The 21491-nt window shown below is 45.3% G+C and overlaps 1 protein-coding gene and 1 pseudogene across 2 annotated transcripts in view; both read right to left on the reverse strand.

The window, feature by feature from the left end:
• B4galt4 (beta-1,4-galactosyltransferase 4) overlaps nucleotides 1–21491 on the reverse strand; it is a 29593-nt gene that overhangs the window by 3556 nt on the left and 4546 nt on the right. Inside the window, exons 2-7 of one of the 2 annotated variants that reach the window (XM_059277120.1) lie at nucleotides 19075–19144; nucleotides 15714–16164; nucleotides 13068–13300; nucleotides 9435–9622; nucleotides 4033–4155; nucleotides 673–777 (exon numbers count right to left, since the gene is read on the reverse strand). In XM_059277120.1, coding sequence (XP_059133103.1) covers nucleotides 673–777; nucleotides 4033–4155; nucleotides 9435–9622; nucleotides 13068–13300; nucleotides 15714–15966 — 902 coding nt within the window. In that variant the 5' untranslated portion in view covers nucleotides 15967–16164; nucleotides 19075–19144. Of the gene's footprint in view, nucleotides 1–672; nucleotides 778–4032; nucleotides 4156–9434; nucleotides 9623–13067; nucleotides 13301–15713; nucleotides 16165–17718; nucleotides 17957–19074; nucleotides 19145–21491 lie in introns of those variants that run through there. The other variant, XM_059277121.1, reaches the window with a different exon arrangement.
• On the reverse strand, nucleotides 6655–7137 carry LOC131922823 (large ribosomal subunit protein eL21-like; annotated as a pseudogene).

Genomic DNA, 21491 nt, shown 5'->3' on the forward strand with positions numbered 1-21491 from the left:
TAAAAGCCTCTTTTTAAGGAAAACTCCGCCCCTTTTTCTCTTCTCTTCCTCTTTCCTCTCAAGACGTGCGCACCCTCGAGCTCCCTCTCTCTTCCTCCCTCTCCTTTCTGTCTTTTCCTATCTTTCTCTTTATCCCTCGTTATAATAAACCATTTCCAAGCAGATGCAGCCTCAGGGTTGTGAATGTCCACCCGCCACTGCCACACCATGCCCGTATGGCATGCCACATCCGCTGCAGCATGTCAGCATGGTCCCCTGCATCGTGAGATACCCTGGCCAGGCCAGCTGGGGGTTTCCCATGAGTGCATAATTTATAACAGACATAATGAATTATTTTTTTAATTTTATTTTAGGCGTAATAATGGTTCTCCTTATAGGACTCTTTATATTTTAAGGATGCATGTGAAAATACATACACACAGACGCTATGATAAAGAATCCAATGAGCAGAAGAAAAAAGTGGGACGAAGCAGAGAAGCCAGGAGTTCACCCTTGCAGAAATAAGGGGTCTGTAAACTCTTCTCCCTTACTTGGGTTCTGCTTTAAAAGTGCCTTCGTAAAAAGCTTTTAACAAGGTCAAACCGGCTTATGCGATCAATCTCAGCATGGTGTGTTGGCTACACAGGAGACTCAGTACCGAGATGGAGCCAGGTGGGGGAATCCAGATCTTACCGGTCCACATTCACCTCGTTCCCTTTGTCTCTGGTGTGGAAGATCATAGTGTATTTACCCACGTCAGGGCTGGGCCGGGAGATTTTCATTTTATGGAGCTCAACCCTAGAAAGACAACGAGGTTGATTTTGAAATCTAGCCCATCTATTTATCGTTAAGTCCTTAAAAGAATCACCTGCGAGTCAAGAAAAAAAGTCACACACAAAGGAACACACAAAAGTGGCTGGCACAGTGTGAGGCTACTCACAGGTGCAAAGATTATCTCGGAGACATAGTCACTGTCCTCTATAACCAAAGTGCCACCAGATACTTCGCAGTCCTATCTTGTAAGGAAGGAATTAACAAGCAATGCATCCTGTAACCCTATGTGATTTCTAAAAAAACAAACAAACAAACAAAAAAAAAAAACCTTGCAAAAATTTCAGCATCCTATTTTAGAAAAAGATCATTCAAACACTAAAAGGAGCTTTGAGTGGTAACATACACTTGTGATTCCAGGAGTGAAGCTGCTGATCAGAGGCAGGAGGAGCAGTGAGACATTGAGGCTACCCTAAGCTACATAGTGAGTTCCAAGCTGACCTGAGGTGCAGATGAGACCCTGTCTCATAAACAAAGAATTAATACTTAACACTTACTAGTGGAGAAACACCAATTTGCAGTTAATGGTTTTTAAAGAGAGAGAAAACCTGATAAAAATACTAATTTTAATACATTCCGAAGAGCAAGACAATCAAGTCTGTCAGGCTCTCTAACTAATAACATTGCCCGTCACAAGAAAAGGAAGGGCCAAGTTATAATCTTTAAAGCCACAAACCAAGGTTCGGCCTAAGCTCTGCACCTGACAACTTCAATCAGTCAGCCCATTCTCCCAGATCTCAGCCTCCTCTAGAAGTGAGGCTGGGGACAAAGAATGCATTTCAAAGGCCCAGATAACAGGATTCAATGGAATGTGCTTTGCAGCTGGTAATACAGTCTGTAGGAGCACAGATGTGGTGTTCAACATTAGCAAATTTCAGCCCGTGTTAGGTTCTGTCCTACCCGGCTTATCCAGTGCCTTAATGGAGATCTGTTCTGAAGACCATTGATGTTCCCATAGAGGCAGAAGAGAAAGACGGAAAAGCAGAGGGACATGAGAAGAATAAGAGCCCCTCACCCTGGGATCTAGTTGCCTTTCCTGGAGACAGAAAGGATACTTCAGCACTGCTGATAAGGCCAAAATTGCCTGCGGAGATAATGCAGGGTTTTCCTACAGACACCTCACACCAGGATGCTAAAAACAACAAGCAGTGTCTGCCTAGGGACAGAATGTTTATACCCCTGAGTTTTTCCATGTTAGCACTCCTCTCTCATCCCTAAATCTAAATCACCCACCTCCTAAAACCACATTCTAATTTCATTTGCAAAAGGGAATTTTTGGAGACAAATAAGTAAGCCAGCTCATAGATTTTAAACTCTACTTAGACATTAAGTGCTGCTTAATCTTTAAACCTTGTTGTAGGGCTAGAAAGATGGCTCAATGGTTAAGAGCACTGGTTGCCCTTCCAGAGGACCTGCATTTAATCCTCAGCACCCACACGATGGCTCACAACTGTCTCCAGTCCCAGGTGGATTCCGACACCCTCTGCGGGCCTCCACAGGCAATGTATGTACATGGTGCACACAAAACACTCATACACATAAAATAAAAAATAAAGATTAAAAATTTTCTTAAGACGTTGTTGTAATTTATACCCTTTAAGCAATCTAACTTAGAAACCCACAGGATTAAGGGTGTGTACCTTTGTGTGCATGTGCGTGCACACAAGAGACATGCGTAATTTCCCTAAGAGAAGTCCTCACCTATACATGAGTATGTCTTATTCTTTCCCCACCCCACCCCCAAAAAACTCTATATGAACACCTGCACCTAATCTATATTAAGAATACCTTTAAGTCAATTCCAGTTCTGCTTTCTACTGCCTTGTCCTGAAGTTCTTTTCCGCAGCCAGCTGAGATCTCTAAAAAGCATCCTTGAGGTTGCTGAAGGTGCCAATCCCACCACTGCCGGACACTTACCAAATGAAACCAAAACAAGAGTTTCCCTCTCCCTTAAAGCTGAAGGACAGCAGGAAGGGAGACAGCAAGGGAATGTAACCATAGCAACAGTCTACTACTGGTCAGCCCAGCGAGGTGGTACAAGATTGGACTTGGGGAATAAGGGAGCACCGGCTTCCTCCAACCCTTTCTATCCTACCCTGAACTGAGCAGTCTGTGTGACCATGGATTGTGACTGCTGAGGGGGCTGGGCGACATGGGGCCTTTAGGCAGAAAATCTCCCTCTTCAGAAACACTGCAAAGGCTCTCTGCCCAAAGGGAAAAAGACTGAGCAGCATGAGGCCTTCAGCTCCTTCACACCAGCGCAGTGGGAACTTGATAGTCACACATCTATTAATTTAGAACTGCAGCTTAGAACATGCTTTCCAAGAGGCAGTGGGAAGAGGAAAAGGTCCCCTGATTGCCAGGAGGCCCTTGTGATTACAACTCTGACATACGGGCCATGAGCTTTTGAATAGTTAGGAATTTCTGGGCTTTTGAATAATTAAAATTTTCCGGGCAATGGGAACATCTTTAACCATCAACACACACACACACACACACACACACACACACACACACACACACACACGAAGAAAGAAAGAGAGAGAGAGAGAGAGAGAGAGAGAGAGAGAGAGAGAGAGAGAAAGAAAGAAAGAAAGAAAGAAAGAAAGAAAGAAAGAAAGAAAGAAAGAAAGAAAGAAAAAGAAAACTTCTGGGGAGGGAAATAAAAGAGGAAGCCAGGCATCCTGGGGAGTTTCTCTTGGTCCTCCAGAGCAGAAAGTTATCTGAAGGGATCCAGGAATTACAGCAGCAGCCCAGAGTGAGTCTTCTAAGTCAGGGAGCTCCCACAGCATGTAGCTAAAGGATGCCCTTGCCTTCTTTGGGGCAGGTATCTCTCTCTCTGATAGAGGAAACAGCACTCTGCTTCACATGCTGGGAACAGTGTCAGGGCCGGGGGGGGGGGGGGGGGGGCGCTGAAGAAAAGCACAAGACTTACAGGCCATTCTCAGAGTGGCAGTCTCACAGATAACCTTAAGTTTGGGCCTTCCCACTCACTAGTGCGCCCAAGGCCCCCACCAACACTTCTGCACCCCAAACTCAGCAACAGAGGCCCCTCCTTGGTTTCTAGACTTGACAAAGAACAATTTAGGTCACTCTGCCCTCCCTTCACACCCTGCCACCCATTGCTGGCCTGTCATTTACAGGAACTACACACAAGCACGGGTTTCCAGAGTCACCACTGATTAGAAGAGCCCCATGAAGGCCCCCTTCTCTGTTGTTCACCTGAGTCTGAGGTCATCGTCTTCGCCTCCCCATCCCCAGTAGTTGTTAGAGAATCCATTCACCTTGAAAAACTGTTCTCTGCTGAGGGCTGTAACACCCCCAAAATATTTATTGTAGCGTAACCTGCAGCAAAAGAGAAGAGAGAAAAGTGGTGACATTTAGCACAAGAACCCTTTGGTCCCACAGACACACTGGCTATCTCTGGTTCTGGGGATGGCATTCCAGGACCACCTGAGGAGGATACACTTCTGCCCATTTTATCCATTTAGTCTTTCCTCATGTCCACCTCCCTGTCCTCCTGGCACGCAATCTGCTGCTGACGTCACCTGTTATTGATAACACTGGTATTTGGAGATCTGTAAAGATACCTAAGAGTGCACTATTGCTCAAATGTCAATGAAAGACTTCATCCCACATACCAATCTGATGAGTGTGAAGGGCAGCAGGTGAGGAAGGATTCTTCTAGGTTGGATCCATGTTCAGCATGAATGAGTGTCATGATGAATTTTTTTTTTTTACCTCTTTCTCTTTTGGGAGTGAAGAAGTGTGAATCGGGAGACACTTCCAGTCCATGCTATGAGTGTGTTCACTCTGCCTTAGAGTTAGTTTCCTATAGAATTCAACACACCAACCGGATGGAATACAGTGCCTTTCATGAAAATTGAGTATGGTTTTGAGGGCAAGACAATAAATTATTCTTTGGCTAAATTTGATACGTTCCTGGGCCTTTTGACAACAGACAAAGGACACAGGGTCCAAGCTCACAAGACACCTGTGGATAACTCGGCTATGGATAACTCGGCAGTTGTGAGCGCCTGAAGATCCCGGAGTAGCAGGAACCACTGGAAAACAACAGAGTGATCAGGAAGAGCTGAGCATCTGTGGAAGTGCTGTGAAGACTGACACGGAAGACTTGGAGCTAAGAGCCCAGGAAAAGGACTGGGAGACACATCACAAATCCTCCAGACTCATTCTAGTGACATGTCAGCAAGCTGAGCTGAGGCTAGCCCTCCATGCAACTCCGACATCCTTTGGAATTGCAGGTGGAGGGAGCTACTGAACAGCCATGGGACCGACCACATGGAAGATTTCTAACTTCAATCAACTTCAGTTCAAAATGTCTGGAGCCAACTAAATACTGATGTTTCCCAGACAAGAAGAAAAACCAAAACGGAAGACTCAATACACTGTAGACATTTCCCACCTAACAAGTGACATCCCAAGACTTCTCTGAGCTTGAGGAGTTTCTACACACTAGTTACAATCTAGTAACCCTAGGTACGCCATCATAGAAACAGAGTTAGCTATGCTAACCAGAATATAATCCCGATAAATATCTGAGGGAAACAATTTTAAAGGAGGAAATTTTTATTCTGGCTCGTAGTTCCAATCCATGGCCAGCTAGCTCCATTGCTTTCAGGCCTGTGGCAAGTGACAGTTTCATGATAGAAAGGTATGGCCAGTGGAGAAGGCTACTCTAAGACAGTCAAGAAAGATGAGGAAGGAGAGCAGGACAAGATATACCCCTAAGAACACACTTCGAGGAACCTACTTCCTCCGAGTAGACCCCACCTCTGAAAACATCCATCACTTCCCATTAATGCCATCAGATTGCAAACCCATCATTAAAACCACTGATTAGGTCAGAGCCCTCAGAATCTAATTGTCTCTAGAGATGCCTTCATATGCACCTCTGAGGTATACCCAAATAACTTCTCAGTCTATTCAGGTTGACAACCAAGACTGACCATCACAGTTACATGCATGCATCTAAAATTCTGGCAAATGACATTTTTCAACCTAAAACCAATAAAAAAGAAATAAAATATGTAGAACATGGCTATTATTGTCATTTAAGATTACCAGGGTCTAGTTAATAGGGAAGGGACTCTTAACTACCAAAGCAGCAGCTGCAACTGGACCTGTGGAGAGAAATATCAGCCCACACAACCTTCCAAAGAGCAGTCTCCATGAGAGACCCAGCATGCACGCGCTGGAGGGGACTGCCAACACCACCACTCCTGATGCCTCAGCAGCCGGCTGAGAGCACAGTGCTATCACGGCTCTTCCTGCCCAGAGCTCAGAACTGAACAACGCCGGGGTTCTTAGAAAGGACTCATTGCCACAGCAAGAGTAGAGCCTGGAAGGACCCAGATCTGCAGCAAAGGGGAGGAGCCGGTGGTGAGAAGTTGGTGAGGACAAGCATAGGCTAAGGAGCACTGAGACCAGCTCTGCTGCGGGGAGGAGGAGCAGGTGCTCCCGTGGAAAACTACAGAACTGATCTCACTACTGCTATCCCACAAACGCCTGTGTTTACTGACTTCTGCTTTGGGTCCCTTTTCTGTCTTAACTGGCCCTCGAGTGAGTTTACACATATATTTTAAAGGGCTGTAAGGTCCCCAGAATGAGGAAAATGTAATCACACAATAACAATGGAGTCCTTGGAGAACATGTCGGGGAGAGAGGAGGAGGTTCAGAGGAATTCTTGGCAGTAAAATTCACCATGCGGCTGAACTACCTGGGCCAGTCACTTGAACTTCCTCGCACTGAACGTGTGGCAAGTGAAAATATTTCTTGTTTGTTTTGTTTTCACAGACTAGGCTATTTATTCCCTCTTGCACATTAAACCATGAATTCACACGGAACGGGCTCCAGCAGCTCAGGCTCCTTCCCGTCAGTCCTCACAAAGTGTGCTTCTCTGAGTGGAGCGGGCTAGTGCTTCAGCTGTACCCAGAAGCCCTTTTCTTTGGCTTCGTTTTTCTTCTGGTAGTTTTCCTTCACCTGCTTCAGGAAGCCATCTTGGCCCTGGGAGAACCTGATGTGCTCAATCCACACATTGATTCTCCAGGCAAGAATCTTGCCCTTAACTTGCTTGTTTACAATGATACCCGCAGCATGCTGGGTAATGTTGTGGACTCTTCCAGTTTTGCCATGATAACACTAATGGGGCAATCCTTTTTGAACAGTGCCCATTCCCTTGATGTCTACAACAGTACCCTTCTTGTAGACTCGCTTGTATGTGGCCAAAGGAACGAGTCTAAGCTTCCTAAAAGGCCTAGAGAACACAGAGCTGGTGTCCTTCCTCTTTCCCTTCGTGTTTGTCATTTGGGGGACTTACTGGAAGATGGCTCCCATGGCCGAAAGGCGACAGTGAACCCCCTGAGCTGATTGATGCTCCATGACACAGAGATACAGAGCTGCCAGCAGAAGACACTGAGTGCTTACAATCGGACTTGCCAGCCACCAGTAGAATTTTGCTCATGATAGCAATGTTAAGGAGAAAGAAGGCCTACCTCTCCCCAGCCACGAAAACGGAGGCGTCTGCATGATGTGTACAATAAGACAGGAAAAATGAAAGTCGTACAATATAAAATCTAAGTCTGAACAGATGAAGATGGGGAGTACAGGCAAGTATAACTCGGTGATGGAGAACTTGCATATTGCAAGAAGGGCCTTATGTTTAACTCCCATCAATCAGCATATGTGCAAACACACACACACACACACACACACACACACACACACACACACACGTCATCAAACAAGATTATTTTGGGTTTCTAAAAAGAGGGTCACCATTTTCCTCAGAGCTTGCATTTAAATCAAAAGGTAAGCATATTCAGTTATGCAAGGGAGACAAAGGCTTGTGGGTGGTGTCTGGGAATAGCAGCAATGTAAAGACAAATTAAACTGCAAGATTCAGGCATGGGCTGTCTCTTAGAGTGCACAGCATCTGATGGAATCCATGATGGTGACACCAAAGCATAAGTCAACAGCAGTTCCCAGCAGGAATGAACAATTATCTCTGCCCTCTGATGGCCGGTTAACACACTGATGCACTCTAGACTCTCGGTCCAAGATCTGTCCTTAACAATCCTGTGTAACTGCTCAGACAGAATGAGAGGCTTAAAGTTCAGAGTTAAAGAGTCAATCCCAATTGGGCATGTGGACTGTTGACATTTCTGTATAGAAGGAGGGAGCAGAGAGGATCACTGGACCCTCACCTCTGTTCCCAGTTACTCCTCCCAGCCATATGTATGAAATGCCCTAACTACACATGGTCTTGAGGTCTCCAGGGGGTGCTACATGACATGGGCTAGGGAAGGTTAGCCCAATGGACCACCATCTACGTGGGCACAGGGAAACTGCCCCCCATGCTTAGTGCAGACCATCCAGAAAGGCTGCTTTAGGGTCACACATCCTTCTGCACTGCAGCGGCCTCTCACCCATGATCTCTATAAATAAGCCTAATAAACACATTGCTCCTCAGGGTGAACTTTGGTGGAATCAAACTTTGGTTCGTCCCAGGGACCTCATAAGCCGGGTGCAGATGTGGGTTACACTCCTACCCTGAGAGGAATTCTCAGGAGAGTTACAAAAGAAATCTCTTAAGTAGTCAGTCCAAAGTGAGAGGCCTGTATTGCAGACGCACCATGGGAGCCAAGACCAGGGAAAGTGTCAAGAGACTCGGTTTCCCTTTCACACTCTATATATTCTAGCAGAGTCTCCCACCGTACTTCACCGTTTAGTTTTAGCTGCGTTCTGACTTCCTCTCCCACCCTCCTAACTTAAGCACTTACAGCTGTGTTTGCAGATTAACGCATGTCCACAGGCGCTTCCTGTCCCAGTCTACCAGTACTTACTCTGCCTCTTCAAACTGGCCTCTTGGCCCCTAGCCTAATGTCTATGCATGAATGGCAGGGCTTAGAGGAAGGTAACAGGGAAGTGTGTGCTGCACGCACTCAGCTTAATTTCCCTAGAACTTATCTCAATCCATATTTCCCTTCAGTTGTATTTGACCAGGAACTAGTATAAAATACAATTAAAAACCACGTGTTCCTCTCCTGGGGACCGAAATGGAGAGGCATGAAGGGATGGTGGCATTTCCCATGTTGGCTCCGGAAGACAGGAATTTGTCCTGAATATCCCGGTTCCCAAACAGACTCTTAAGGTGGACACGTGTACCCCCACCTTTCCCTAGAACTCTGGCAAGCTATCCTCAAAAGAGACAGCATGTCCAAACACTGGCCGGGGCGGGGGGGGGGGGGGGGGGGGGGGTGCAGGGGGGCGCCATCATGTTGTCCAGTGGAGGAAATCAGGATGGATGGGCAGTTACTAGAATCCCACTGTGTGTGAAAGCCTTTCAAGTCCCGCCACAGGTGCTGCAGGGTGAAGCCACCAGGATTGGCTGTGCTTGAACTAACTACATTCCTCTCCTTTCCCTTTGTCTTTGTGCTTCTTGCCAAGGCTGTGGAAGTCTTTTCCCCCCTCATTTCATCCTTTAATTGCTGTTCTGCACATTAAGGGAAAATGGGCCCCATCTCTTGCTTCTCTAACTCATTCTGGATACGACATTACAGCCTTGATCAGTCTTATCCGCTGCACAGCCAGAGCTGCCTTACCTGTAGCCAGTACTGTTCCTGCCGACCACCAGGTGCTTGGGCTGATCCCCACATGTGTAAAGGTTGAAGTCGTTCTCGGGCACCAGGTCCACATCATGGAATACGAAGCAGTCCCATTTTTCCTCTTTGAGGGCTTCCAGATAGCCCACATTCAGGAGCTTGGCTCGATTAAACTTTTTACTTCCAGTCTGTCGAGGAGGGAAGTCAAAATGAAAAGAGCTCTGGAGATAAGGTTCCCCAATGTTCTCCCCTCCACACCCATTCTGGGGTGGCACATTACCCTTGCGAATTCACAAGACAATGCACACCAGGATCCAGAGAGGAAACGCAATGATCACAAAAGACCAGTTTGGGCTTTGCGTTTCACACGTATTTATATTCTGTTTCACACATATTTATATTCTACAATTTTTTAATTTTTTTTTTGTCTTTGAGACATTCCTCCTTCTGTAGACCAAGCTGGCCCAGAACTCACAGCAATCCTCCTGCCTCAGACTCCCAAATGCTGAGATACCAATCAGAAAACATCCTCACTGTTTTAAAAATACTTTTCAGTGTGTGTGTGTGTGTGTGTGTGTGTGTGTGTGTGTGTGTGTGTGTGTATGCGTGTGTGCATGTGTGCTCATGTGAGTATATGCCACAAGAGAGTAAGTGCCCTCAAAGACATCAGATCCCCTAGAGCTAGAGTTACAAGCAGATGTGAGCTGCTGGAATTGAGTGCAAGGAACCAAACTGGTCTCCTGCCAGAGCACAATGTGCTCTTAACTGCTGAATCATCTTCCCACACCCTACCGCACCCCACATACTTAATACCAAGTATGCTTAAAAGTTAACGAGATAGTTCTTAAAAAACAAAAAAACAGCTGAGATGATAAATTTTATGTGGTGTTTTAGCACACACAAAAAATTAATGTAGCTTAAAATACAAATAAACACAAAGCAACACGAATGGGGTACTTAAATTTCCGAGGCTAGAGCTCATGTTAAATGTTCCAAGCTCGATTTCTAGAGTGTCTTTATTACTCCATACAAAACTGCAAAGCCTCTTGAATGGACTTGTCACATCCATCTGTGTCATCACCGTCCTGTCAGCCCTCCGCTGATCTCCGGCTAACCTCACACACTGGCACTGAACTTCCCAGAGATTAAGCTAAGAGCTTGCCAGCAAAGATCAAGAAATTGTGACCCGTCAACAGAGAAGGTTGTTGCTAATACTTCTAAGCTACTTAGAACTTTCTTGGAAACGGCTTCAGAAAAAAAAAAAAAAAAATCTTGTTACAACACTAACAGCAGAGGCTATTCCTCAGTGGCCTTACAGAGGAATCTAACGAAACTCCACCTGCAATACCATCAACACTCCATACGGAGTATGACCCAAGGACTTTTCGGTATTGCTTTGTTCAAGGCAAACCAAATTCTGTGAGAATAAAGTCTGATTTGACAGTTTATTGTAACAAAAGTACATGCAATTTAGACATTACCACAGCACTTTCCTGGAAGAGTAACAAAATAGATACGTTTCTGTTCATACAAATGACAGAAGACCTAGCCAGGGGTGATGGCACATGCTTATGATCTCAGTACTCAGGAGCAGAGGCAGGAGGATTAAGGGTTTCATCAGGCTAGCCTGGCCAGTCTGTGTGTGGGAGGGGTAGGAGGAGCAGGAAGAGGAGCAGGAGACAAAAGGAGGGCTTGGGAGACTGCCACACACGCCTAACAACCTGGGTTCAATCCCCAGAACTCACATAAAAAGCCAGATGACTCTGTAACCAGGCAAGGCTTTCAGCAGAAGGATTGGGACACCAACCCAGCCACAAAAACCTTCGACCTACAAGCTGTCCTACCTGCAAGATGTGCTGGGGTAAAGGTGGCACAGAACTTGTGGGAGTGGCCAACCAATGACCCGTCCAACTAAAGACAAAAAAGAAGCCAGATGGGGTGCAACAGCTGCACCTCCAGCACTCCTGTGAAAGACGGAAGGCAGAAACAGAATGGCCTGGAAGCTCTCAGGTAAGCTAACGTGCCGTATCAACAGCAGACACAGTAAGAGAGACCCTGACTCAACACGGTAGAAGGAGACAAACAACTCAAGCTATCATGTCCCAGCAAGCACAAGCACCCACACACAAATAATTTTTGAAAGCAAACTAAAAATAGTACCATACTTTGGTAGCTACCCATCCCGAGTAATAACTCAGACTCAATAAATCACCATTTTTGACCAATGACATTAAAAACAAAATTAATTCTAAAACCAAGTAAGTGGGCTGGAGATTTAGCTCAGTTGGTAGAATGCTTGCCAGCACCCAGAAGGCACTGAGTTCAACCTCCAGCACCAGCGGAAGTGGGTGTGGGGATGCCTACCTACAATGCCAATATTTGGGAAGCAGAGGCAGGAGGATGAGAAATTGAAGATCATCCCTGGCTGTGTTTCAGGCAAGCCTGGGTGACATACGACCCCGTTCAAAGAAGAAACCACAAACAAGAAGCTATTGGAGCTACAGAAGTGGTTCAGTGGTTAAAAAACATTTGCCGCTTTGCAGAGGATGTGGGTTTGGTTCCCAACACCCACATGTCGCCTCACAACCGTCTGTAATTCAAGTTCCAGAGAACCCAACATCCTCTTCTGACCTTGGTGGGCACCAGTCATGAACACGATGCTCTTACATACATGTAGGCAAACACTCATCTACATAAAATGAAAATAAATCTTAAAAAAGAAAACTCTAAAGTCTTATTTCAAGGCCTAAAAACTGGACACAGATGGACTTGATAAGGCCCTGATTATCAAGTCTTTCAAAGCATATTCTACACAGGAGAACCCAAGAGCTGTCAATTCTACCCAAAATTGGTATTATCAGCTACATCCAATATTAAGTAAGCAGTAAATGACTTTTGCCCCCATTCTTCTTAGTTTATAAAGATCTGAAGGGGTAATATTTAAATGGCCCAGGATGATAGTAAAAAGATTAGACACAGATGTTTAAATTCATGCTCTATTTCTCTTTTAATAAACTTTAATACCAAATAGAGGCCTCTTTAGTCACCCACCATTGACTGACCTTAAAGCTGAGCTCTTCCAAGGCGGACTACCCTTGGTTACGTGCTGTTCCTACTAACTGCTTCTGGAAGCCAAATGAGTGAGTCAGGAAAGTGAAAAATAAACCTCGTCTGTTTGACATGATAAATAGTGGTGGAGTTAAAGGCCGGGGCGATTAGAAAGCCACAGAACTGGCTGGCCGTACCACTTGGCACTCCACGAAATCCCTGAGATCTCTCCTGCACAGCCACATCCAATAACAACAGGCAGGAGTCCAACCCAGAAGGAACAGGAGAGGCAGGAGAGCTCAGGGGTGGGTATGGGCTAGTGCTGGTTAATGTGGGAGGGCTTGCAAAAAAAAAAAAAAAAAAAAAAAAAAAACAGGCTTCCTCCCAGGGTACATTTTAGGATAGTAACATTTCACATGGTGCTTGGTCCGTGACTCCACACTCAGGATCAGAATTTCCTCTGCTCTCTGAAGGAAGAAAACTTTCCTTTTGATGATAATCCTTTCACCCAAGACAGACAGACAGACGGACAGACATGGTGCTGCCTCCGAGGGGTGCAGGGCCCGGGGAAAGCCCCACACTCACCTGGTGGATGATATAGATGCCATAGTCCAGCTGCTGCCTCTGCAGGAAGGGATGCAGGTGTTCCAGCAGGTATATCAGGTGCTTCTCTCTGTTCCGGTGGGGGATGAGGATGGCAACCCGCTGCAGAGCCTTGCATTCCTCAGGGCGATACCGGCCTCCGGACACTTCAGGGTTTTTTGCCTGTACTTCCTCCAAAGTGAGGTCTGGCTTAAAAATGAGCTTGCTCTGGCCTCCTACAATCAGCACAGGACACATGCCGTAAGAGAGGCTGTGGCACAAAGCCCTGGGGTTTACACAGCTGATTCGGATGAAGGCTTGGTTGACCCTCTACCTGGTGCACCGTGGGCACCAGAGGAGTCTCATTTAGTCATGAACTGTACATAGAACGGTAAGACAATGCCAGCCTGGTGACAAAGCACATAACTGGTGTTTGAGAGCATGTCCTGTGCCTGGGCAATCAACTCTGGCTCCATGATCCATTTCTGAATGAGGCGTGCCTGCCACCTCACTGCTCACTAGAGATCAGAAAAGACTGAGTCACTCCACCAAAAGAAGAGTGAAATACAAAAGCCAAGAACATTCTATAGACTCAATTCCTGCACAGGACCCTTTTCCTACTTCTGCCCTCCACCCCTCACGCTTAGCTTCCTGCAGGCAAGGCGCTAGGAAGGAGCTGAAGCCCACCTTACTCCCTAGCCAGGGTGACAACTACCCATACTCTGCAACTCCTCCCCCACAATGCAACGAGGGTAGACATTTCCAGCTAACACAGCACCTGCCAGTGAAACTCAAGACTGTCCATGGTAATCAATCCTGGGCAAGGCTTCAAATATCAGACTGCAGTAACGAATCCCCATTTTCTGACCTGAATTCAAAGGCTGTCCTGACTAGTAAGGGAGGAGGCAGAATTCTGCTTAGGGACTAAGATAACCTTCCCAGTACCTTACACCGGCTTTGAGACCCCACATACACAGAACAGGCTTTAAATTCTCAAGCTGTTTACACGCTGTGCCTATGGCCTCTCTCAACAGCCCAAGGCATACTAAGATAGAGAGACTGCAGTTTCTACATGAGGTTAGGAACAGATCTGCAAAGAGCCCCAAGCCACCCAACAACCATTCTCTTAGTGTACACAGGGAGCCACAGATGCCTGTCTGGGAGAGCAGCTGGACTATGCAGTTAGAACAGGGCACCCAGTCCACATACGGCTGTTTATTGTCTCTCCAGAGAAAGAAACACAAACAGATGAGCACCACACTGTGACCAGCACAGCAGGTGTAGCACACAAGGAGCTCAGATGTCCTGGGGCTCCGGCTGGGGCTGGTGCAGGGGCAATCCCTGAGTCCTTCCTAGAAGAGGAAAGCGATCCAAGCTGAGTTTCAGACGATTACATAGGAACCCACTAGACAGACATGGATTGAGGAAAGACATTCCGGGAAAGGGGACCTGCTGTAGAATGTTATTTCAAGGTGTGTTATTTTCGCTTATGCTCTGGAACGTTTGTTTAATGATGCAAAGATGTGTTTGATGAAGTAAAATTCATCTGCATCCAGGAGGCTGAGTCAGCAACTAGCTGACAGGAAGAGGTAGGGAGGAGCCAGGTGAGAAAGGGTTTATAAGGAGGGACAAGAAGTACAGGGCTTTTTGGAGCAACGAGAGGTGGTGAGCTACTTGCTATTTAGTCTCTCTGAAGAGCAGAATTCCACCTTAACCTTTGAATCTTGAGTTGTTTAGAGGGACAGAGGTTTAGTTAAGTTCCCTTCGTAGCTTTGTGAGAGTTGGAGCATGAGGGAACAGATTTTCCTCCAGCTACGGCCCTTGCGGCCTAACCGCTGCTGGTAGCGGTGGAGTTGCAGTTGCTGATTCAGACAGCTGTGGCTTAAAAGGCAGCAACCATTTTTTAAAAATGGACAGCAGGGACCAATACATGACAGGGCTTAAAGAGCTTTCCGGGAAAGTATGAGCCCTCTGATGCTCTGAAGAATCAATATATGTGAAAATTTTTCTCTTTCCAATATACCATGTCTACTAAAAACCAATGCATTGTTCATTGACGCTGAAAGGCAAGAAATCAAAACACACAAGATCCTGAAGAAATAAGCCTAAAACTACGCTGAAGAACTTAGTCTAATCTCCTGACTCCTTCGGCCAAAGGAGCACTAACAGGTAAGACGCAAACTAAAGACTGCTCACGCTTGCATCTTCCACCATTAATCCAGGAGAGCACGCCCAGGCAGCCCACTGTCTTAGAAAGAAAGTGAGATGCACATAGAACAGAACCACAAGTCCAGATCAGTTGACCTAATGCAGTATGGATGATAAAATGATGTTCACTCATATGATAGGATTGAACTGTATGTGGACGAGAGTAAACAAAGTAGCAGCTGAGCAGAATTTTGAGTCACAGCACATGCTGCCATTCGCGGGTTCAAAGACCAGCGAATCCTAAAATCAGGATATGGAAGGAAAAAAGTATGGGTCCTACAAAATCCTTAGGAGACACCATTTCTTAACTGGCATGCTGACTCCAAGGCATATTCATTTTGTGAAACTTCATTAGGCTGTATTCTCCTGATTTTTGTACTTCTCTGCACATCCGTTAAATCATTTTTTTTGTAGTGCAAAACAAAAACAGCAAATACTTACTGAGGTTTGGAGACACAGAAGGGCAGTCACCAAGCTCTGCTTTTTTCATGGTTACATCGTGGGCCAGAGTTTCTTCCTTCCCCAGAGGTAGCATCTTGTGGAAATTAGCCATGAAGATCTTTGCCTTGGGGATCACTTGAATAGGACCCACAAAGTAGTTGCTGGTGGCCCATCCAACCACAGTCAGGCACAGGGTAAAGAGCAACAATAATCGTAACCTATAGGAGAGGTGGTACGGTGGCTTACAGCCCATGTCTCTTATTTTGTGAGCAGCGCGTATCTCCGCTTCAGCTGGAGTGGAGACGTTTCCAGTCAGCCTTTTCCAATCTGACTAAGAAGGTAACGACGACGACAACTTAGGAGCGATGATTGCCATTGCCCAGCAGTTCTGGTCCAGAAACCACCGAAAGGCAATCACAAAGGATGTGTTGTTTTGGATGGAAATCCTGTCCTAAAATGACAGACCCCAGCACATATTAGAAACCCGATCCCAGTCGAGTCACAGTCTCGGGGAGATGCTATCCCAGGGCAGAGTCCAACAGAGGCAGGGTGGGACAAGAAACACCAGAGGACCCAAACAGAGGAGGTTAACAATCTACGAGAAAAACAAGTAAAGATCTGTGACTTGGGTTCCGACAGAAACCACAGTTCTACCACATATCAGCCATGAGATCTATTCCCAGTCACCTCACTGAGCCTCGCTTTGCTTATCTGGAAAGTGGGGGTAAAATAACACTTACCTAGATAACATCTACCTTCCTACAGGGCTGGACTAGCAAATAAAGTACTGACCAGCCTCCTGGCACACACTAACATGGCCACCAAATAGTCACCTGTAATTCTCACTGCTATTAAAGATACTAGTCCAGGGATGGCCAGTGGGCAGATGTACTGGCCGCCACCTGGACCACTACTTTATCAATGGCATTTCTCACGAGTGATAAAGTGTCCTGATTTCATACTTCAATATCATGAGGTGGGATAATATAAATTCGCCTCTAAGAGGAGCTATGCTTAATTGTTAACAAAAATGCAGCTTTTCAGGGTACTTAAGGTTTAGCACCAATACTGGTAAATTCACTAGATGGTAAGAAAGAATACTTGCTGAGGACCTGTGGGGCACAGCTTACAACACCCCTACATCCCCTCTGCACCAGCAAAGTCACATTACGCCTCAAATTCTAAACATCTTATCAAGGGAAATGCAGCGAGTACTAAAGCCAGACTCGGGATAATTTCCATAGCCAAACCAGCGGGGTAGGAGAGCTCTTTTGGGCACAAGGTGTTAAATCACCAGTGACAAGAAAGGAAAGGGAAATGCATGCATACATAAAGTATGTATGCCAGCCCCCTTGAGGTCCTCATCAGAGCTGTCTGGAGCTCTCCCTGATGGGAACTACGGCTCCCTGTGCACACTAGGAGACCTGTCTGCCAGGTGACCTGGGGTTCTTTGCGGGCCTGTTCTTCTTAGGCAGCCTCACAGACTGCAGTCCCTCGGCCTCACCCCTGCTCGACTATTACAAGAAAACACCATGACTTTCAGTTCTCCCGCTTCTGGAGGCTTTCTGGCAATCTCAGATTGGGGTCCAGTAGGGTCAGCCTCTAGTTAGGGGCCCTGGTACTGTTAAATCCCCAATGGCTTTTCCTTGGTATTTATGTATACACACACACACACACACACACACACACACACACACACGCATGCACGCACGCACGCGCGCGCGAGAGAGAGAGAGAAAGAGAGAGAGAGAGAGAGAGAGAGAGAGAGAGAGGATTAAAATCCAGATTGCGTATCTCTTGTTCTTTTTATACGACTATTAATCCCAACGTGAAAGCTGTATCTTCATGTCCTCGCCTTAACCTAAATGTCCCAAAGGCGTGGGGTACTTGTGCCCCACCGCTAAGTACCATCACATTGGGAACTAAGACTTCAATACATATGGAAAATGGGAACAACAGGCAAACGATTCTCTGTAAGAATTTTAGTTTTTAAAACGACATTTACCTATGGGGCTGGGCACAGAGGTTCGAGGACAGCTTGTGGGAATTGTCGTTCTCGCATTTCATGGTGTGGGCCCCAAGGGTGAAACTGGGGTGTCAGACTCACCAGCAAGCACCCTGACCCACTAAACCAGCTCACAAAGGCCAAGCAACCTGCCCAGGACCACATACCTGGTTAAAGAGGGGAAGTGGGTGTAAGCCCCTGTGTTCATCAGCCACACCCCTCATGTGGGCAGTTCATTTCTTTCCTTCATGCCTGGATAGACGCAATGCATGCAACTGAACCATCCAGGTGCCTCTCACGGCCCTGTCCCTCTCCTTGGGACTAGTTCAAATGCCTTTCTGGAGACCTACTCTCTTCCTCCCAGTTGGCAAGAAGCCATTAGGATTCTGGGCCAGCTAGACAACCCCTTGTGGACTGGTGAACTTCTTTTCGGGAAACTTAAATGTGGAGATTGGTGATCATGTTTTATAAGAGTCTTTTGTAAATATGGCCTTTGAACACTGCTTTTCTAAAAGCTAGTTATGGAAACACTGCCTGGAAATTCTCACTGAATGAAAGGAACCTATGATCACAAAATGAATGCAGTGTTAGGAGCAGAAAAGATTTTTTTAAAAACACATATGTAGCTCTCTCATTTACAGGATGTGGGGAGGCTTGACTTAATTTTAAAACCTGGCCGGGCCAGGTAGTGCTGGCACACGCATTTAATCCCAGCTCTTGGGAGGCAGAGGCAGGAGGATCTCTGTGAGTTTGAGGTCAGCCTAGTCTTAGAGCAAATTTCAGGACAGCCAGGGCTACACAGAGAAACCCTGACTTGAAAAAAAAACAAAATAAGTAAATAAGTAAGTAAATAACTACAGGAGTGGGGGTGAGGTCTGAAAACTTCATACCTTCTGTTCAATTTTTCTGTGAATCTAAAATTGCACTAAATAATTTTTTTAAGATTGTATTCATAATTATGTATATGTCTGTGTATGGGTATATGCGTGTGAGTGCAGGTGCCAACAGAGACCAGAAAAGAGTATGAAGTCCCCTGCAGCTGAAGTTACAAGCAGCTGTGTGCTGCCCAATGTGGGTGCTAGGAACCAAATATGAGTCCTCTGGAAGAGAAATAGGTAGTCTTAACCACTGAGCCATCTCACCAGCCTTAAAAATATTTTTTAAGAATTCTACCTGAGAACTAAAGAGCTATGAATAATGACAAACTCATATTTCTGAACTGCAATATATGGAATTTGTTCAAAGACAAGACACTTATCCTCATAGCAAAGAGTGTGACTAATGCTTAATAATTAGGCCTCCATTCCTAATCCCGCTTGAGACTAAGTCTGGCCCAGGTAAAAAACAATCACTTACCCCTTATAAGCTTAAGTGGTCTTCCATAAAATTGATGATACAGAAGAAAGTTCAAGGTTAAAACTTGTTTCTGTGGGGAAAAGAACAGACGAAGTGGTTAAAACGCCTCTCTGTGCTCAAGAGGAATCTCCCACCCCATTCTCTGCATGTCAGCTAAATGACCAGAGGCTTGGGGACAACCTCTCTCCACAGTTCCCTAGCTTATATAAAGCTTGGGAGGTTGGAACATACTCACTTCATAATGATGTTGTAAGAATTTAATGAGAAGGCACACCCAAACACCTGCCATATATTCCCAGAGTTACAAGCACTTGCCATCTATCCCTCTGACCCATGTGTTACCAGAATATTAGCCAAAATAATAACCATAACGTTGCTGAAGTACAGATACTTTTAACAATAATGTCCACATTTCTTTTAATGAGTATATAATACTTTTATCAGTAAAAACAGGGTGGCTTTTCAAAAGGAAATTATCTCTAGGGCCGGTGACTCCTGGATGGCGCTCGGGAAGGCACCATCGGGCTTATTTGCCCTATTCTTTAAGTAACTGTGAGACTCTCCCTCTTCCCAGAGCCATTCTTGTATTTAATCGGGACACTGATATGGGATATGACAGAGTAATCTCCAGAAAGCAAATTCAGACAACATCAAGGAACTATTTTAGGATGACCCTCACCCACCTTTCCCTTCTAGAAATCTGCCTTAGACTTTGTTTTTTATTTTCTCTTCCCTCAATACATCAACTGCACTCTGAGCACCTGCCACTTTTAAGCACAGGCTCAGACATCCACAGGCCAGAAAGGGAAGTATTGCCTTTATTTAGTTCAGTCTTTTCCCAGACCTTAAATGTCTGCAACTTGTTTTTTCAAATATGCTTGCCCCTCCTCACTCCAAAGAAGAGTAACACATGAAACAAAATTGGTAAAACATTGAGCTGGGTAAGTAATGTTAACCTAAGGGCCCCTTGTCTTTCTATGTCTGTGTTTTTTAAACTTTCCATAATAATAAAAATAATCTAATATGGAAGTTATAACCAATAGCAACATAGCATACACATCCGTTCTCGGGAGATCTCTTAGCAATACACCCTCTCCGTGCCTCCACGGCAGATATGGTGGGTACCACACACTTATGCACTAAGTGTTCTCATTGCACCAGACAGAAAGGATGTGGTGGCATTCAGCAGCTGGTGAACACTAACGTCAGCATCTCAATACCTCTGAGGCTACCCACATGTACCATAGACAGGGTGTGTGAGTGGGCACATAGCCCTGAACACTTGGTTCTGCTGCTTGAGACTCTCTGGGGCAGCACAGAGGAAAAGCTGATGACTGGTACTCCATCAGAGCTCCCAGGAACTGACTACTTCTGAGTGACCATTATCCTGATGCCTATGGCACCTTTGAGGTAAGAACGGGATAGAAATGATAACAACCATTACCACATAGGAGTCAGCACGATGGCTTCTCAGATAAGGGCACCTGTCACCAAGGTTGCCAACCTGAATTTGATCTCTAGAACTCACATGGTAGAAGGATAGAACTCACTCCCACAAGTTGTCCTCTGACCTCCACACATGCACAGAGGTGGCTTGCACAAACGCACAACTCACTAAATAAACAAGTATTAAAATTTAAGTCATTTCAACTTTCACACTGGAAACGTTTAATAATAGTTTTTAATGTGGTCCTGTATTTTAACACACAGAATACAATGAATTTCCATGAGTGTATACCGATATAAGTAATGTAATAAAGAAAGGGATAGGAGACAAAAAGGTAGCTCTTTCTTACAGGAAATTTCCAATTTAGGAGCCAGGAATAAAAAAAATCAAATACTACAGCCACCGTTGCTTCCATCCAGTTTCACCAATGGACATTAAAATTAATGGAGGAAATTTGAGGATGAACAGTTTTGTGCTCTGCTTAGCTGCAGAGACTCTGTCAAGTGCTAACCGCAAGTGGGAATTACACAGAGGAACTAACATAATCTTAAAGAGGCTATCACATCACCAGGTGAGACCTGCCACCTTGCAAACCTGTTAATATTGTATTGACAAATAAAGGCCATCAACAGTATTGAGAAATGAAGTCTAGATAGTACTGATAAGAGGTCTCGTGGCTGTGTAAAGGGGTTACTATATTAGAAGAAGCTAGATGAATGTTCTCTAGCATTTTCAAAACTTTTAAGCAACCTAAAATTAAAGTATTATAAAATGTTAAAAAAAAAATCATAAAGTCAGAATCTGAGTACAGCTCCAGTTAACTCAATTCTCAAAAAGATTCCAACTCTCTGTATTCCTGATGCCTCAAATCAACCTAACACATAACTTTCTAAGATACACTATATGAATAAGGATATGACATAATTCAAGCCTACTGAAGAAAGGGGGACTATATTTAAGAGAGAGAGAG

Source organism: Peromyscus eremicus, chromosome 12 (assembly GCF_949786415.1).
Source record: "Peromyscus eremicus chromosome 12, PerEre_H2_v1, whole genome shotgun sequence".
NCBI lineage: Eukaryota > Metazoa > Chordata > Mammalia > Rodentia > Cricetidae > Peromyscus > Peromyscus eremicus.